Source organism: Entelurus aequoreus, linkage group LG01 (genome assembly GCF_033978785.1).
Source record: "Entelurus aequoreus isolate RoL-2023_Sb linkage group LG01, RoL_Eaeq_v1.1, whole genome shotgun sequence".
Taxonomy (NCBI): domain Eukaryota; kingdom Metazoa; phylum Chordata; class Actinopteri; order Syngnathiformes; family Syngnathidae; genus Entelurus; species Entelurus aequoreus.
The window spans coordinates 13344972-13358106 of NC_084731.1; the positions used below are offsets into that span (position 1 = coordinate 13344972).

The window sequence follows — 13135 nt, forward strand, 5'->3', positions numbered from 1 at the left end:
ACCCAAAAAACCTCCCTCCCCCCATTTCTTTCTGTTATCAATATTCTGGTTCCTACATTATATATCAATATATATCAATACAGTCTGCAAGGGATACAGTCCGTAAGCACACATGATTGTGCGTGCTGCTGGTCCACTAATAGTACTAACCTTTAACAGTTAATTTGACTCATTTTCATTTATTACTAGTTTCTATGTAACTGTTTTTATATTGTTGTACTTTCTTTTTCATTCAAGAAAATGTTTTTAATTTATTTATCTTATTTTACTAATTTAAAAAAAAAAAGTACCTTATCTTCACCATACATGGTTGTCCAAATTAGGCATAATAATGTGTTAATTCCACGACTGCATATATCGGTTGATATCGGTATCGGTTGATATCGGTATCGGTAATTAAAGAGTTGGACAATATCGGAAATTATCGGTATCGTTTTGTTTTTTTTATCGGTATCGTTTTGTTTTTTTTGTTTGTTTTTGTTTTTTTAAATTAAATCAACATAAAAAACACAAGATACACTTACAATTAGTGCACCAACCCAAAAAACCTCCCTCCCCCCATTTCTTTCTGTTATCAATATTCTGGTTCCTACATTATATATCAATATATATCAATACACTCTGCAAGGGATACAGTCCGTAAGCACACATGATTGTGCGTGCTGCTGGTCCACTAATAGTACTAACCTTTAACAGTTAATTTTACTCATTTTCATTAATTACTAGTTTTTATGTAACTGTTTCTATATTGTTGTACTTTCTTTTTTATTCAAGAAAATGTTTTTAATTTATTTATCTTATTTTACAAATTTTTTTAAAAAGTACCTTATCTTCATTATACCTGGTTGTCCAAATTAGGCATAATAATGTGTTAATTCCACGACTGCATATATCGGTTGATATCGGTATCGGTTGATATCGGTATCGGTAATTAAAGAGTTGGACAATATCGGAATATCGGATATCGGCAAATAGCCATTATCGGACATCCCTGCTTGAAATATAATTATTTGCCTCCAAATCAAAACCACAATCATATTGATTATACCGTATTTCCTTGAATGGCCGCAGGGGCGTTAATTAATTTAAAACCTCCTGTCACACCTGCGTTTACCGGAAACCGGCGGGATGGCCGTGCATGCGGTAATTATTTTAAAACCTCTTCTCACTCCGGCGTTTACCAAAAGGAATCCATAAAATTTAGGCGTGCGCTTTGAGTGTGATGTAAGCATACCATCGTGAAAAGCACATTTAATTAAAAAAAGCGTTATTATGGTCTTACCTGTACTTATAAATGGAGTCCATTTGCAGCTCCTTCTGACCAAAAGCATCGATAACTTGTTTATAGAAGTCTTCCTTATTTTCTTTCTTCAGTTTTAAAAGTCTCTGTTTCGATGGAGATATTCCTTTAATTATTACCTCCTGCTTCCATTGAAAGTCCAGTTTAGAAAACTGTTTTATTTTAGATACTGGTATGCAATCCTCCATCTGAAAAAAAATCTCTTGCTGCGTGTGTTCACTTCTTCTGCAGTACCGGAAGTCGCAAGAAGGATCACTAGCGCGGCAGCGCCCTCTACCACCAGGAGGCGGGAGTCATTTAATGACTTATACAGTATTTCACACACGCAGCTACGGTATATTAATAAAACATAGCTGCTTACTGTTCTCTTTAGCATACTGTACCGGTATTCAATAGCTTGGACCTTAAATCCTACTGAATAGCTCTTTATCTTTTTTCCTTTGTGCGATTGTAAACTACTGAAAGCCACTTCCTCCATTTTGAAAATGAGGACAGGTAAATCGTCACTCGTGACGTAACGGATTTGACCCGGTGGAAGTTCTAGCCATATGCTAAATATTTTGCGAAACGAGTTTGACCCGGCGAAAATTATCGACATGCGATAATAAAATTAATATTTTGCGAAACGAATTTGATCCAGCTTCAATAATAAACCGGCGATAAGGCCAAGCATGCGTTAATTATTTTGAGAAACGACTTTGACCCGGCAGTAATTCTAGACGTGCGAATACTATATTCCCTGCGCCAATTCAAGGAAATACGGTATTTGATCTAATAGAGGGGTCGGCAACCTTTACCACTCAAAGAGCCATTTTGACAAGTTTCAGAAATTAAAGAAAATAATGGGAGCCACAAAAATTTTTTTTAAAGAAAAACACCGCATCCAAAGCTTAAATTGCTTTGTGCTATGTTAACCAGGGGTTTCAGACTCATGCACCGGCACGCACTTTAATATGTAAATTTGATATTAGGGCGGCCCGTGAGTTTTGAACGAATGGCGCTTGATAGCGTCATGCTTGCCAATCCTCTCATTATTTCCGGGAGACTCCCGGATATGATGGCACTGCTTTTGACGCCCTCTACAGTCTGCTCAAACAGTGTACCTGCTCGACCACATGTAGAATGCAGCTTCAGCTGGCGTACTAGGTCAGCAGCCACACAGCTTACACTGACGGTAGCCGTAAAAAAAAAAACTTTAACACTGTTACGTTACAAATATGCGCCACACTCTGAACCCACACCAAAAAAGAATGACAAACACATTTCTGGAGAACATCTGCACTGTAACACAACATAAACACAACACAACAAATACCCAGAATCCCGTGCAGCACTAACTCTTCCGCTCAACCGACGCACGGGGGTGGGGGGTGGGGGGGTTGATGTGTGTGGGGGGGTTTGGTGGTAGCGGGGGTGTATAATCTAGACCGGAAGAGTTAGGGCTGCATGGGATTCTGGGTATTGGTTGTGTTGTGTTTATGTTGTGTTACGGTGGGATGTTCTCCAGAAATGTGTTTTTCATTCTTTTTTGCTGTGGGTTCACAGTGTGGCGCATATTTGTAACGTAACAGTGTTAAAGTTGTTTTATACGGCTACCGCCAGTGTAAGCTGTGTGGCTGATGACTAAGTATGCTTTGCTGTCTCCTACGTGTGCAAGTAAAAAGCTACATACAACATGTGGCCGGGCTGGCACGCTGTTTGTAAATGCTATAGAGGACAATTACTGCAGTGCATTCAGGGCACGCCCTTAATTTAGTAATCAGAGTGAAAATAGGATTATATTTGCCCTGGGAGTTAACTAGGAGAGGCACTGAGATCCAGAAGTCTCCAGGGTAAATTTGGGGGGTCGGCAAGTATGCAGCTGAGCCGCATCTGAGTGGTCAAAGAGCCGCATGCGGCTCCGGAGCCGCGGGTTGCCGACCCCTGACCTAATACATACATTCATAAGTCCATTTTGTTCACCCCTTTTCCAAACGTATTTCAATATCATTCTGAAAATGACTGATAATCAAAACTTTTACTGAACTGTGCACTTTAACAAACAGTATTTACAACCGCGGTACATCATAGGAATAAAATTAACCCTACCCAAAATTTTAAAAAAAAAATCACAAATAGAGCAAAAAGGTATTTATGATGAAAAAAATATGACAAGTTGATAGTAATACTTTTGTTTTTGTTTTTGTTATTAAATATGTCTAACTTTTTTTTGTTAGCTCCCTGTGGGAAAGGTTTGGCCACACTCGGAATACGACAACTAGTTTAATATTGCATTGTCGTATTTTTTAATGACTCAAAATAATATTCTCCCCCAATATAATACATTATTGATATGTCTGCGCATAACAAAAGCCAAAAACAATTAGTTTTACTGTATTTTATGCAGTCAGGGTCTTATGAAGTATCACAGTACAAAAACAATGTTGACTAATAAATATGACTTTATAATTGTCAGAATGATTGTATCTACGTTATCGCAAAACGTTGTGTTACATTGAGTTCAGCTCGCCCTGCGAGAGGACAAAAGCTGTCTCTGATCTTACCAAGCAAAAGGCTCGTACAACTCCACTGTGTACGATGGGAGGTGACGAGAGGGGTTCGGTTTCTTTCTTGTATTTTTATCCACAGGAAGATTTTGTCTTGACCCAAGATCTACAAAGCGGAGAGGAAGCAGGGCCTGACTCCCCTTCCGGGCACCTTTTCTTTGAACTGTTTTGTAACCAAAGGCAGTGGCTGTTTACGACCCCCCTCCCTTAGAAACAGCTGTTGCCATGTAATCAGGGAAAGTCTAAATAAAAGAGGCGTACAACCTTTCGTCAAGAGCGTGGTGGGAGACTGTACAAGAGTACAGCCCAGACGTTTCTCCTCAGTTGAGCCAAATGTAATTCTGTCTCTGTTTAATTCCTTGCTTCTTTGTCTGTTTAATAGATGTCATCAGTGTTTGAAGCTGACAATAATAACAGAGGGAAGAATTGTAGACTTTTAGTAAGGGATGAAAATAAAATACATGATTTTATTAACCATTGCGGCTTTTTTACGCCTTGCTTGGTTCAAAGTCTCTCAGCAAACCGAGCAGCTTCTCCATCTTGGCTACCTCCGCCTCGGGACCTTCAACCAAGTCCCGGCCCTTCTTGCCCTGCACGCACAAACGTGTCATGTAATCAACACCCGCGCTATGTATTTCATCCTTGGTGCCACTCCGGATGTTGATGCGTTACCTTTGGTTTCTTGCGGAGGTTCGGGGAAAGTTTGAGGCTGATAACGGTGCCTCGGTCGTCGCCCACTATGACGACAGGATGGATGGGATTAAACGCAATGTGTGTCAGCTTGGTCTTCTTCTTGGGCACCACTGGCTGCTGGCAGATAGCCTGGTACTTGTTGATGGCCAGGTCGAAAACATGCACCTGAAGAAGATGACCACAGCACTAAAAAAAGGTTTCGCAGTCAAAATAATCGACATGTGGGTTTATTGAAGCGGAAGGAGCTCTCTTCCACTGCACTGGCCACTACAAATCCCCACTGACAGTTAAGTCGAGCAGCGATAGCCAATGAGCAACAATCCCTGTTAACCAGTCAGACAGGGCTATTCAACTGGCGGCCATATTGGCCCTTGAGTTCAGTTAAAAAGATAATCATTTTTGCAGCAAATTTCTAATAACCGAGGCGTTCCTCGAGGCACCCGTTTAAGTACCGTATTTGTCCAAATATAAGGCGCACTTAAAATCCTTCCATTTTCTCAAAAATCGACAGTGCGCCTTATAACCCGGTGCAGCTAATGTACGGAATAATTCTGGTTGTGCTTACCGACCTCATAGCAATTTTATTTGCTACATGGTGTAATGATAAGTGATGACAGTCACACACAAGAGATACATGTGGACTGCAGGTTGACGCCTGTGCAATACCGTATTTCCTTGAATAGCCGCAGGGGCGTTAATTAATTTAAAACCTCCTGTCACACCTGCGTTTACCGGAAACCGGCGGGATGGCCGTGCATGCGGTAATTATTTTAAAACCTCTTCTCACTCCGGCGTTTACCAAAAGGAATCCATAAAATTTAGGCGTGCGCTTTGAGTGTGATGTAAGTATACCATCATGAAAAGCACATTTAATTAAAAAAAACGTTATTATGGTCTTACCTGTACTTATAAATGGAGTCCATTTGCAGCTCCTTCTGACCAAAAGCATCGATAACTTGTTTATAGAAGTCTTCCTTATTTTCTTTCTTCAGTTTTAAAAGTCTCTGTTTCGATGGAGATATTCCTTTAATTATTACCTCCTGCTTCGATTGAAAGTCCAGTTTAGAAAACTGTTTTATTTTAGATACCGGTATGTAATCCTCCATGTTAAAAGTTCAGGCAGAGGAAAAAAAAAAATCTCTTGCTGCGTGTGTTCACTTCTTCTGCAGTACCGGAAGTCGCAAGAAGGATCACTAGCGCGGCAGCGCCCTCTACCACCAGGAGGCGGGAGTCATTTAATGACTTATACAGTATTTCACACACGCAGCTACGGTATATTAATAAAACATAGCTGCTTACTGTTCTCTTTAGCATACTGTACCGGTATTCAATAGCTTGGACCTTAAATCCTACTGAATAGCTCTTTATCTTTTTTCCTTTGTGTGATTGTAAACTACTGAAAGCAGCTTCCTCCATTTTGAAAATGAGGACAGATGCGTCACTCGTGACGTAACGAATTTGACCCGGTGGAAGTTCTAGCCATATGCTAAATATTTTGCGAAACGAGTTTGACCCGGCGAAAATTATAGACATGCGATAATAAAATTAATATTTTGCGAAACGAATTTGATCCAGCTTCAATAATAAACCGGCGATAAGGCCAAGCATGCGTTAATTATTTTGAGAAATGAGTTTGACCCGGCAGTAATTCTAGACGTGCGAATACTATATTCCCTGCGCCAATTCAAGGAAATACGGTAAATGATGCTAGCAAGTGAGCCCAAAACGTTGATGTTTTATTGAAAATATAGAACATTACACACGGTGCTAAAAAATCAGTCAAAAATGTTTTAGTACGACTTTGGTAAGCCACGAAGCCACACGCATTACGGCTACCATAGTCAGACGTACTGTGCTTCAACATACGGTATTATTATGTGTTTAAAGACCCCAAAATGGCACACACACTAGGTGTGGTGAAATGTGTCCTCTGCATTTGACTCCTCACCCTTGATCACCCCCTGGGAGGTGAGGGGGGCAGTGAGCAGCAGCGGTGGCCGCGCCCGGGAATCATTTTTGGTGATTTAACCCCCAATTCCAACCCTTGATGCTGAGTGCCAAGCAGGGAGGTAATGGGTACCATTTTTATAGTCTTTGGTATGACTCGGCCGGGGTTTGAACTCACAACCTACCCATCTCAGGACGGACACTCTAACCACTCGACCACTGAGCAGATTCAGTTAAAGTTCAGTTAAAACTTGAAAGATAATAATTTTTGCAGCAAATTTCTAATAACTGAGGCGTTCCTCAAGGCACCCGTTTAAGTACCGTATTTGTCCAACTTAAAATCCTTCCATTTTCTCAAAAATCGACAGTGCGCCTTATAACCCGGTGCAGCTAATGTACGGAATAATTCTGGTTGTGCTTACCGACCTCATAACAATTTTATTTGCTACATGGTGTAATGATAAGTGATGACAGTCACACACAAGAGATACATGTGGACTGCAGGTTGACGCCTGTGCAATAAATGATGCTAGCAAGTGAGCCCAAAACGTTGATGTTTTATTGAAAATATAGAACATTACACACAGCGCTAAAAAAATCAGTCAAAAATGTTTTAGTACGACTTTGGTAAGCCACGAAGCCACACGCATTACGGCTACCATAGTCAGACGTACTGTGCTTCAACATACGGTATTATTACATGTTTAAAGACCCCAAAATGGCACACACACTAGGTGTGGTGAAATGTGTCCTCTGCATTTGACTCATCACCCTTGATCACCCCCTGGGAGGTGAGGGGAGCAGTGAGCAGCAGCGGTGGCCGCGCCCGGGAATCATTTTTGGTGATTTAACCCCCAATTCCAACCCTTGACGCTGAGTGCCAAGCAGGGAGGTAATGGGTACCATTTTTATAGTCTTTGGTATGACTCGGCCGGGGTTTGAACTCACAACCTACCCATCTCAGGACGGACACTCTAACCACTCGACCACTGAGCAGGTTCAGTTAAAGTTCAGTTAAAACTTGAAAGATAATAATTTTTGCAGCAAATTTCTAATAACTGAGGCGTTCCTCAAGGCACCCGTTTAAGTACCGTATTTGTCCAACTTAAAATCCTTCCATTTTCTCAAAAATCGACAGTGCGCCTTATAACCCGGTGCAGCTAATGTACGGAATAATTCTGGTTGTGCTTACCGACCTCATAGCAATTTTATTTGCTACATGGTGTAATGATTAAGTGATGACAGTCACACACAAGAGATACATGTGGACTGCAGGTTGACGCCTGTGCAATAAATGATGCTAGCAAGTGAGCCCAAAACTTTGATGTTTTATTGAAAATATAGAACATTACACACGGCGCTAAAAAATCAGTCAAAAATGTTTTAGTACGACTTTGGTCAGCCACGAAGCCACACGCATTACGGCTACCATAGTCAGACGTACTGTGCTTCAACATACGGTATTATTACGTGTTTAAAGACCCCAAAATGGCACACACACTAGGTGTGGTGAAATGTGTCCTCTGCATTTGACTCATCACCCTTGATCACCCCCTGGGAGGTGAGGGGAGCAGTGAGCAGCAGCGGTGGCCGCGCCCGGGAATCATTTTTGGTGATTTAACCCCCAATTCCAACCCTTGACGCTGAGTGCCAAGCAGGGAGGTAATGGGTACCATTTTTATAGTCTTTGGTATGACTCAGCCGGGGTTTGAACTCACAACCTACCCATCTCAGGACGGACACTCTAACCACTCGACCACTGAGCAGGTTCAGTTAAAGTTCAGTTAAAACTTGAAAGATAATAATTTTTGCAGCAAATTTCTAATAACTGAGGCGTTCCTCAAGGCACCCGTTTAAGTACCGTATTTGTCCAACTTAAAATCCTTCCATTTTCTCAAAAATCGACAGTGCGCCTTATAACCCGGTGCAGCTAATGTACGGAATAATTCTGGTTGTGCTTACCGACCTCATAGCAATTTTATTTGCTACATGGTGTAATGATAAGTGATGACAGTCACACACAAGAGATACATGTGGACTGCAGGTTGACGCCTGTGCAATAAATGATGCTAGCAAGTGAGCCCAAAACGTCGATGTTTTATTGAAAATATAGAACATTACACACGGCGCTAAAAAATCAGTCAAAAATGTTTTAGTACGACTTTGGTAAGCCACGAAGCCACACGCATTACGGCTACCATAGTCAGACGTACTGTGCTTCAACATATGGTATTATTATGTGTTTAAAGATCCCAAAATGGCACCTATTAAGCGACATTATCTGGCATTTGGTTTTGCAATGTTATGCAAACCAACTTTTCTTGCCTATTGGTACCTGCTGATGTGTATTTGGCTCCCCCCCGAAATGTGCGCGCATCTGCCATTGTAGTCAAAAAGCTCCTTTTTTTCCCCCTATCCTCGTTGTGGGGCAGTCATTTTAAAATTCATTGTTGTCTTTAAAATTCTTCAAAGGTTTTTGTTAGAATAATTATATATACGTTATCACACAACTCTTACGCTTAAAGGCACACAACTTGTTATCTTCCACTGCAAGTTAGGCGTTGCCTCGCCGCAGCTGTTTCTGTTTTTCAGCCTGCTAACAGCCAAGGACGGACCTCAAGTACCTCAACGAAGATAAGGCAACACCGGGCAGGCAAAGCAGAGACAGGGCGAAATCACGAGGCTCAGCACATTTCCATTCTGAATAATCACGTATTGTGTCTACTGAGCTGCTTGCAGGGGCTGTTCCTCAGAGCGTGGGGGTGAGACTGTAACTGAGTGTGCAGCTCCATGCGTTCTCCTCATGAGCAAAATTGAACTCTGTCTCTACTTGATTCGTTGCTTCTTGTTCTGTTTAATAGATAGTTCGGTGCTTAAACCTGACGGGTTTTTTTTAAATTGTGAATTTTTTTTTTTTTTTTTATAACAAAAAAATCACATGCACAAAAGTATTCACAGCCTTTGCTCAATACTTTGTTAGTGCACTTTATAAACAAGGTACGTCAATAAAAACATAAAATTGTCCATACCTGACAAGTTTCAGCAACCGTGCCTTTGCAGCCTTCATCAGGTGTCATGTGATGATGTTGTCACCTTGTCTGGGATGAGTTATAATTGGTCTGATGAAGGCTGCAGAGGCAAGGTGGCCCAAATCCATATTGGTTCGTTAGGTCTTCAAAAAAAAAAATGAACAAGGTTCGTCTATAAAAACCTGAAGGGTAAAATTGCTTGAATCTGACAAGTTTCGGCTACCTTATGCAATTTGTTTTTCTTACAGCCAGACCTGTTTACTTCCGTACCTGACGTTTTCGGCTACAACTGTTGCCTTCCTCAGAGGCTTCACGTGACAAACTCCGAGGAAGGCAACAGTCGTAGCCAAAGCCGTCGGGTACGGAAATAAACACGCGGGTCTGACTGTAAGAATAAAAAATTGCATAAAGTAGCCGAAACCTGTCAGATTAAAACATTTTTACCCTCCAGGTTTGTATGGACGAACCTTGTTTATAAAGTTATTATCGGTAGGCCAAATTAACCTATTCAGTATATTTGTTGATGCACCTTTGGCAGCAATTACAGCCTCAAGTCCTTTTGAATACCATGCCACGAGCTTGGCGCACCTATCTTTGGGCAGTTTCAACCATTACTCTTTGCAGAACCTCTCAAACTCCATCAGGTCGGATGGGAAGTGTTGGTTTTCATCCAGGATGTCTCTGTATATTGCTACATTCATCTTTCCCTCTATCCTGAAAACCATCTCCCTGACCACCTGAGGGCACCACAGACTGTGGATGCTTTTAAAAAAGGCTTAAAAACCCTTCTTTTTTTAAAAAAAAAAAAAACTTTTTTATAGGGATGTCCGATAATATCGGCCTGCCGATAATATCGGCCTGCCGATATTATCGACCGATAAATGCGTTAAAATGTAATATCGGAAATTATCGGTATCGGTTTTTTTATTATCTGTATCTGGGTTTTTTGGGGGTTTTTTTTGTTTTTTTTATTAAATCAACATAAAAAACACAAGATACACTTACAATTAGTGCACCAACCCAAAAAACCTCCCTCCCCCCATTTCTTTCTGTTATCAATATTCTGGTTCCTACATTATATATCAATATATATCAATACAGTCTGCAAGGGATACAGTCCGTAAGCACACATGATTGTGCGTGCTGCTGCTCCACTAATAGTACTAACCTTTAACAGTTAATTGTACTCATTTTCATTAATTATTAGTTTCTATGTAACTGTTTTTATATTGTTTACTTTCTTTTTTATTCAAGAAAATGTTTTTAATTTAGTTATCTTATTTTATTTTTTTTTTTAAAAAGTACCTTATCTTCACCATACATGGTTGTCCAAATTAGGCATAATAATGTGTTAATTCCACGACTGCATATATCGGTTGATATCGGTTGATATCGGTATCGGTAATTAAAGAGTTGGACAATATCGGAATATCGGCAAAAAGCCATTATCGGACATCCCTACTTTTTTAAGATATATGCATACTAGTTTTAGCTATTTGGCCGTTCTAGTTTTTATTTTTATTTATTTTTTATTTCTTTTTATTATTTTTTTTTAATACACTGTAGCACTTTGAGGTTGTTTACTCAATGTAAAGTGCTTTTTACAAATAAAATCTATTATTATTATTATTATTATGATGCTGCCACCACCATGCTTCACTGTAGGGATGGTATTGGCTTGGTGATAAGCGGTGCCTGGTTTTCTCCAAACATTCACGCCAAAGTCTTCAATCTTTGAGGAATTTTTTTTTCCCTCATGATCTGAGCGTCTTTCAGGTGCATGTTGGCAAACTTTTTTAAATGGCTTCCGTCTGGCCAATCTACCATACAAGCATTGCTGCAGAGTCAGTTGTCCTTCTGGAAGGTTCTCTTTTCTCCACAGAGGAATGCTGTTACTCTGATAGAGTGACCATCGGACGAGACTACTCCGGTCTGATGAGAGAAAGATAAGTGATGACCAGTAGATGGCAGTCACACATAAGAAATGCATGTGGACTGCATGTTGACGCCTGTTCAATAAATGAGGGTTCTATTCAACTGGAAGCCCAGGAATGAAACCACTGGCCCTCGAGTTCAATTCAAAACTTGAGAGATAATACATGTTGCAGCAAATTCCTAATAACTGAGGTGTTCCTCAAGGCACCTGTTTAAGTACACATGAGGGATATGTGTGGACTGCAGGTTGATGCATGTTCAGTAAATGACACTAGCAAGTGAGCCCAACATTTTTTATACATGGATTGCTGCAGAGATGGTTGTCCTTCTGGAAGGTTCTCCTCTCTCCACAGAGGAATGCTGCAGCTCTGACAGAGTGACCATGGTCTTGGTCACCTCCCTGACTAGACTACTCTGGTCTGATGAGACAGAGATTTAAGTTTTTGGTGTATGAATCACCAGGCCAATACCATCCCTACAGTGAAACGTCATGCTGTGGGGGTGTTTTTCAGGAACTGATAGAGGGAAAGGCGGATGCAGCAATGTACAGAGACATCCTGGATGAAAACCAACACTTCCCATCCAACCTGATAGAGCTTGAGAGGTGCTGCAAAGAGGAATGGGCCAAACTGCTCAAAGACAGGTGTGCCAAGCTTGTTGGTTGGTTGGGACTTTTATTAGTAGGTTGCACAGTGAAGTACATATTCCGTACAATTGACCACTAAATGGTAACACCCAGATAAGTTTTTCAACTTGTTTAAGTCGGGGTCCACTTAAATTGATTCATGATACAGATAGATACTATCATATATACTATCATCATAATACAGTCATCACACAAGATAATCACATTGAATTATTTACATTATTTACAATCAGGGGTGTGGAGGGGGTGGAGGGTAGGATATGGACAGCAAGTAGTGGACATATAGAGAGAGAGAGAGAAAGAGAGCGAGAGAGAGATCAGAAGGCATAAGAAAAAGTAACTGCATTTGATTGTTTACATTTGATTATTAGCAATCCGGGGAGGGTGTTAGTTTAGGGTTGTAACTGCCTGGAGGTGAACTTTTAGTGCGGTTTTGAAGGAGGATAGAGATGCCCTTTCTTTTATACCTGTTGGGAGCGCATTCCACATTGATGTGGCATAGAAAGAGAATGAGTTAAGACCTTTGTTAGTTCGGAATCTGGGTTTAACGTGGTTAGTGGAGCACCCCCTGGTAGTTTGACATGTACTTCGGTATCAGGGAGGTGTAGCGGATTTTATAGACTAGGCTCAGTGCAAGTTGTTTAACTCTGTGGCATCGCATTCAAAAAGACTTGAGGCTGTAAGGCGCATCACTCAGTATTGAGCAATACTTCTGTACATGTGATTTATTCCCGTTGTCACATTATGGGTTATTTGTCTGAAGACTTTTGAGGACCGAAATGAACGTATTCCATCTTGGAATAAGGATGTCACGTAAGAAAATGGGGAAATGGTGAAGCGCTGTGAATACTTTCCGAATGCACAGTACGTGTAGGTGTGCTGGCTGCCCACGTGCGGTGAATGATCCCACTCTTTCAACACAAGAGATGACTGTGTGCGTCTGAGTGCCAGATGCACAAAAAGTATGCACCGACGGGTCCATTGTTACGGCGGATAATAGACAGCTTGTAGTCATTACAAGGAAATATGGCTTCTACTT

The 13135-nt window shown here is 40.8% G+C and overlaps 1 protein-coding gene across 1 annotated transcript in view; it reads right to left on the bottom strand.

The window, feature by feature from the left end:
- Positions 1 to 4321: 4321 nt before the first annotated feature.
- LOC133648205 (dynein axonemal intermediate chain 1-like) overlaps positions 4322 to 13135 on the bottom strand; it is a 44621-nt gene continuing 35807 nt past the window's right edge. The window contains exons 19-20 of the mRNA XM_062044054.1: positions 4519 to 4704; positions 4322 to 4436 (exon numbers count right to left, since the gene is read on the bottom strand). Of these exons, the coding sequence (XP_061900038.1) occupies positions 4335 to 4436; positions 4519 to 4704 (288 nt within the window). The 3' untranslated portion in view covers positions 4322 to 4334. The remainder of the gene's footprint in view (positions 4437 to 4518; positions 4705 to 13135) is intronic.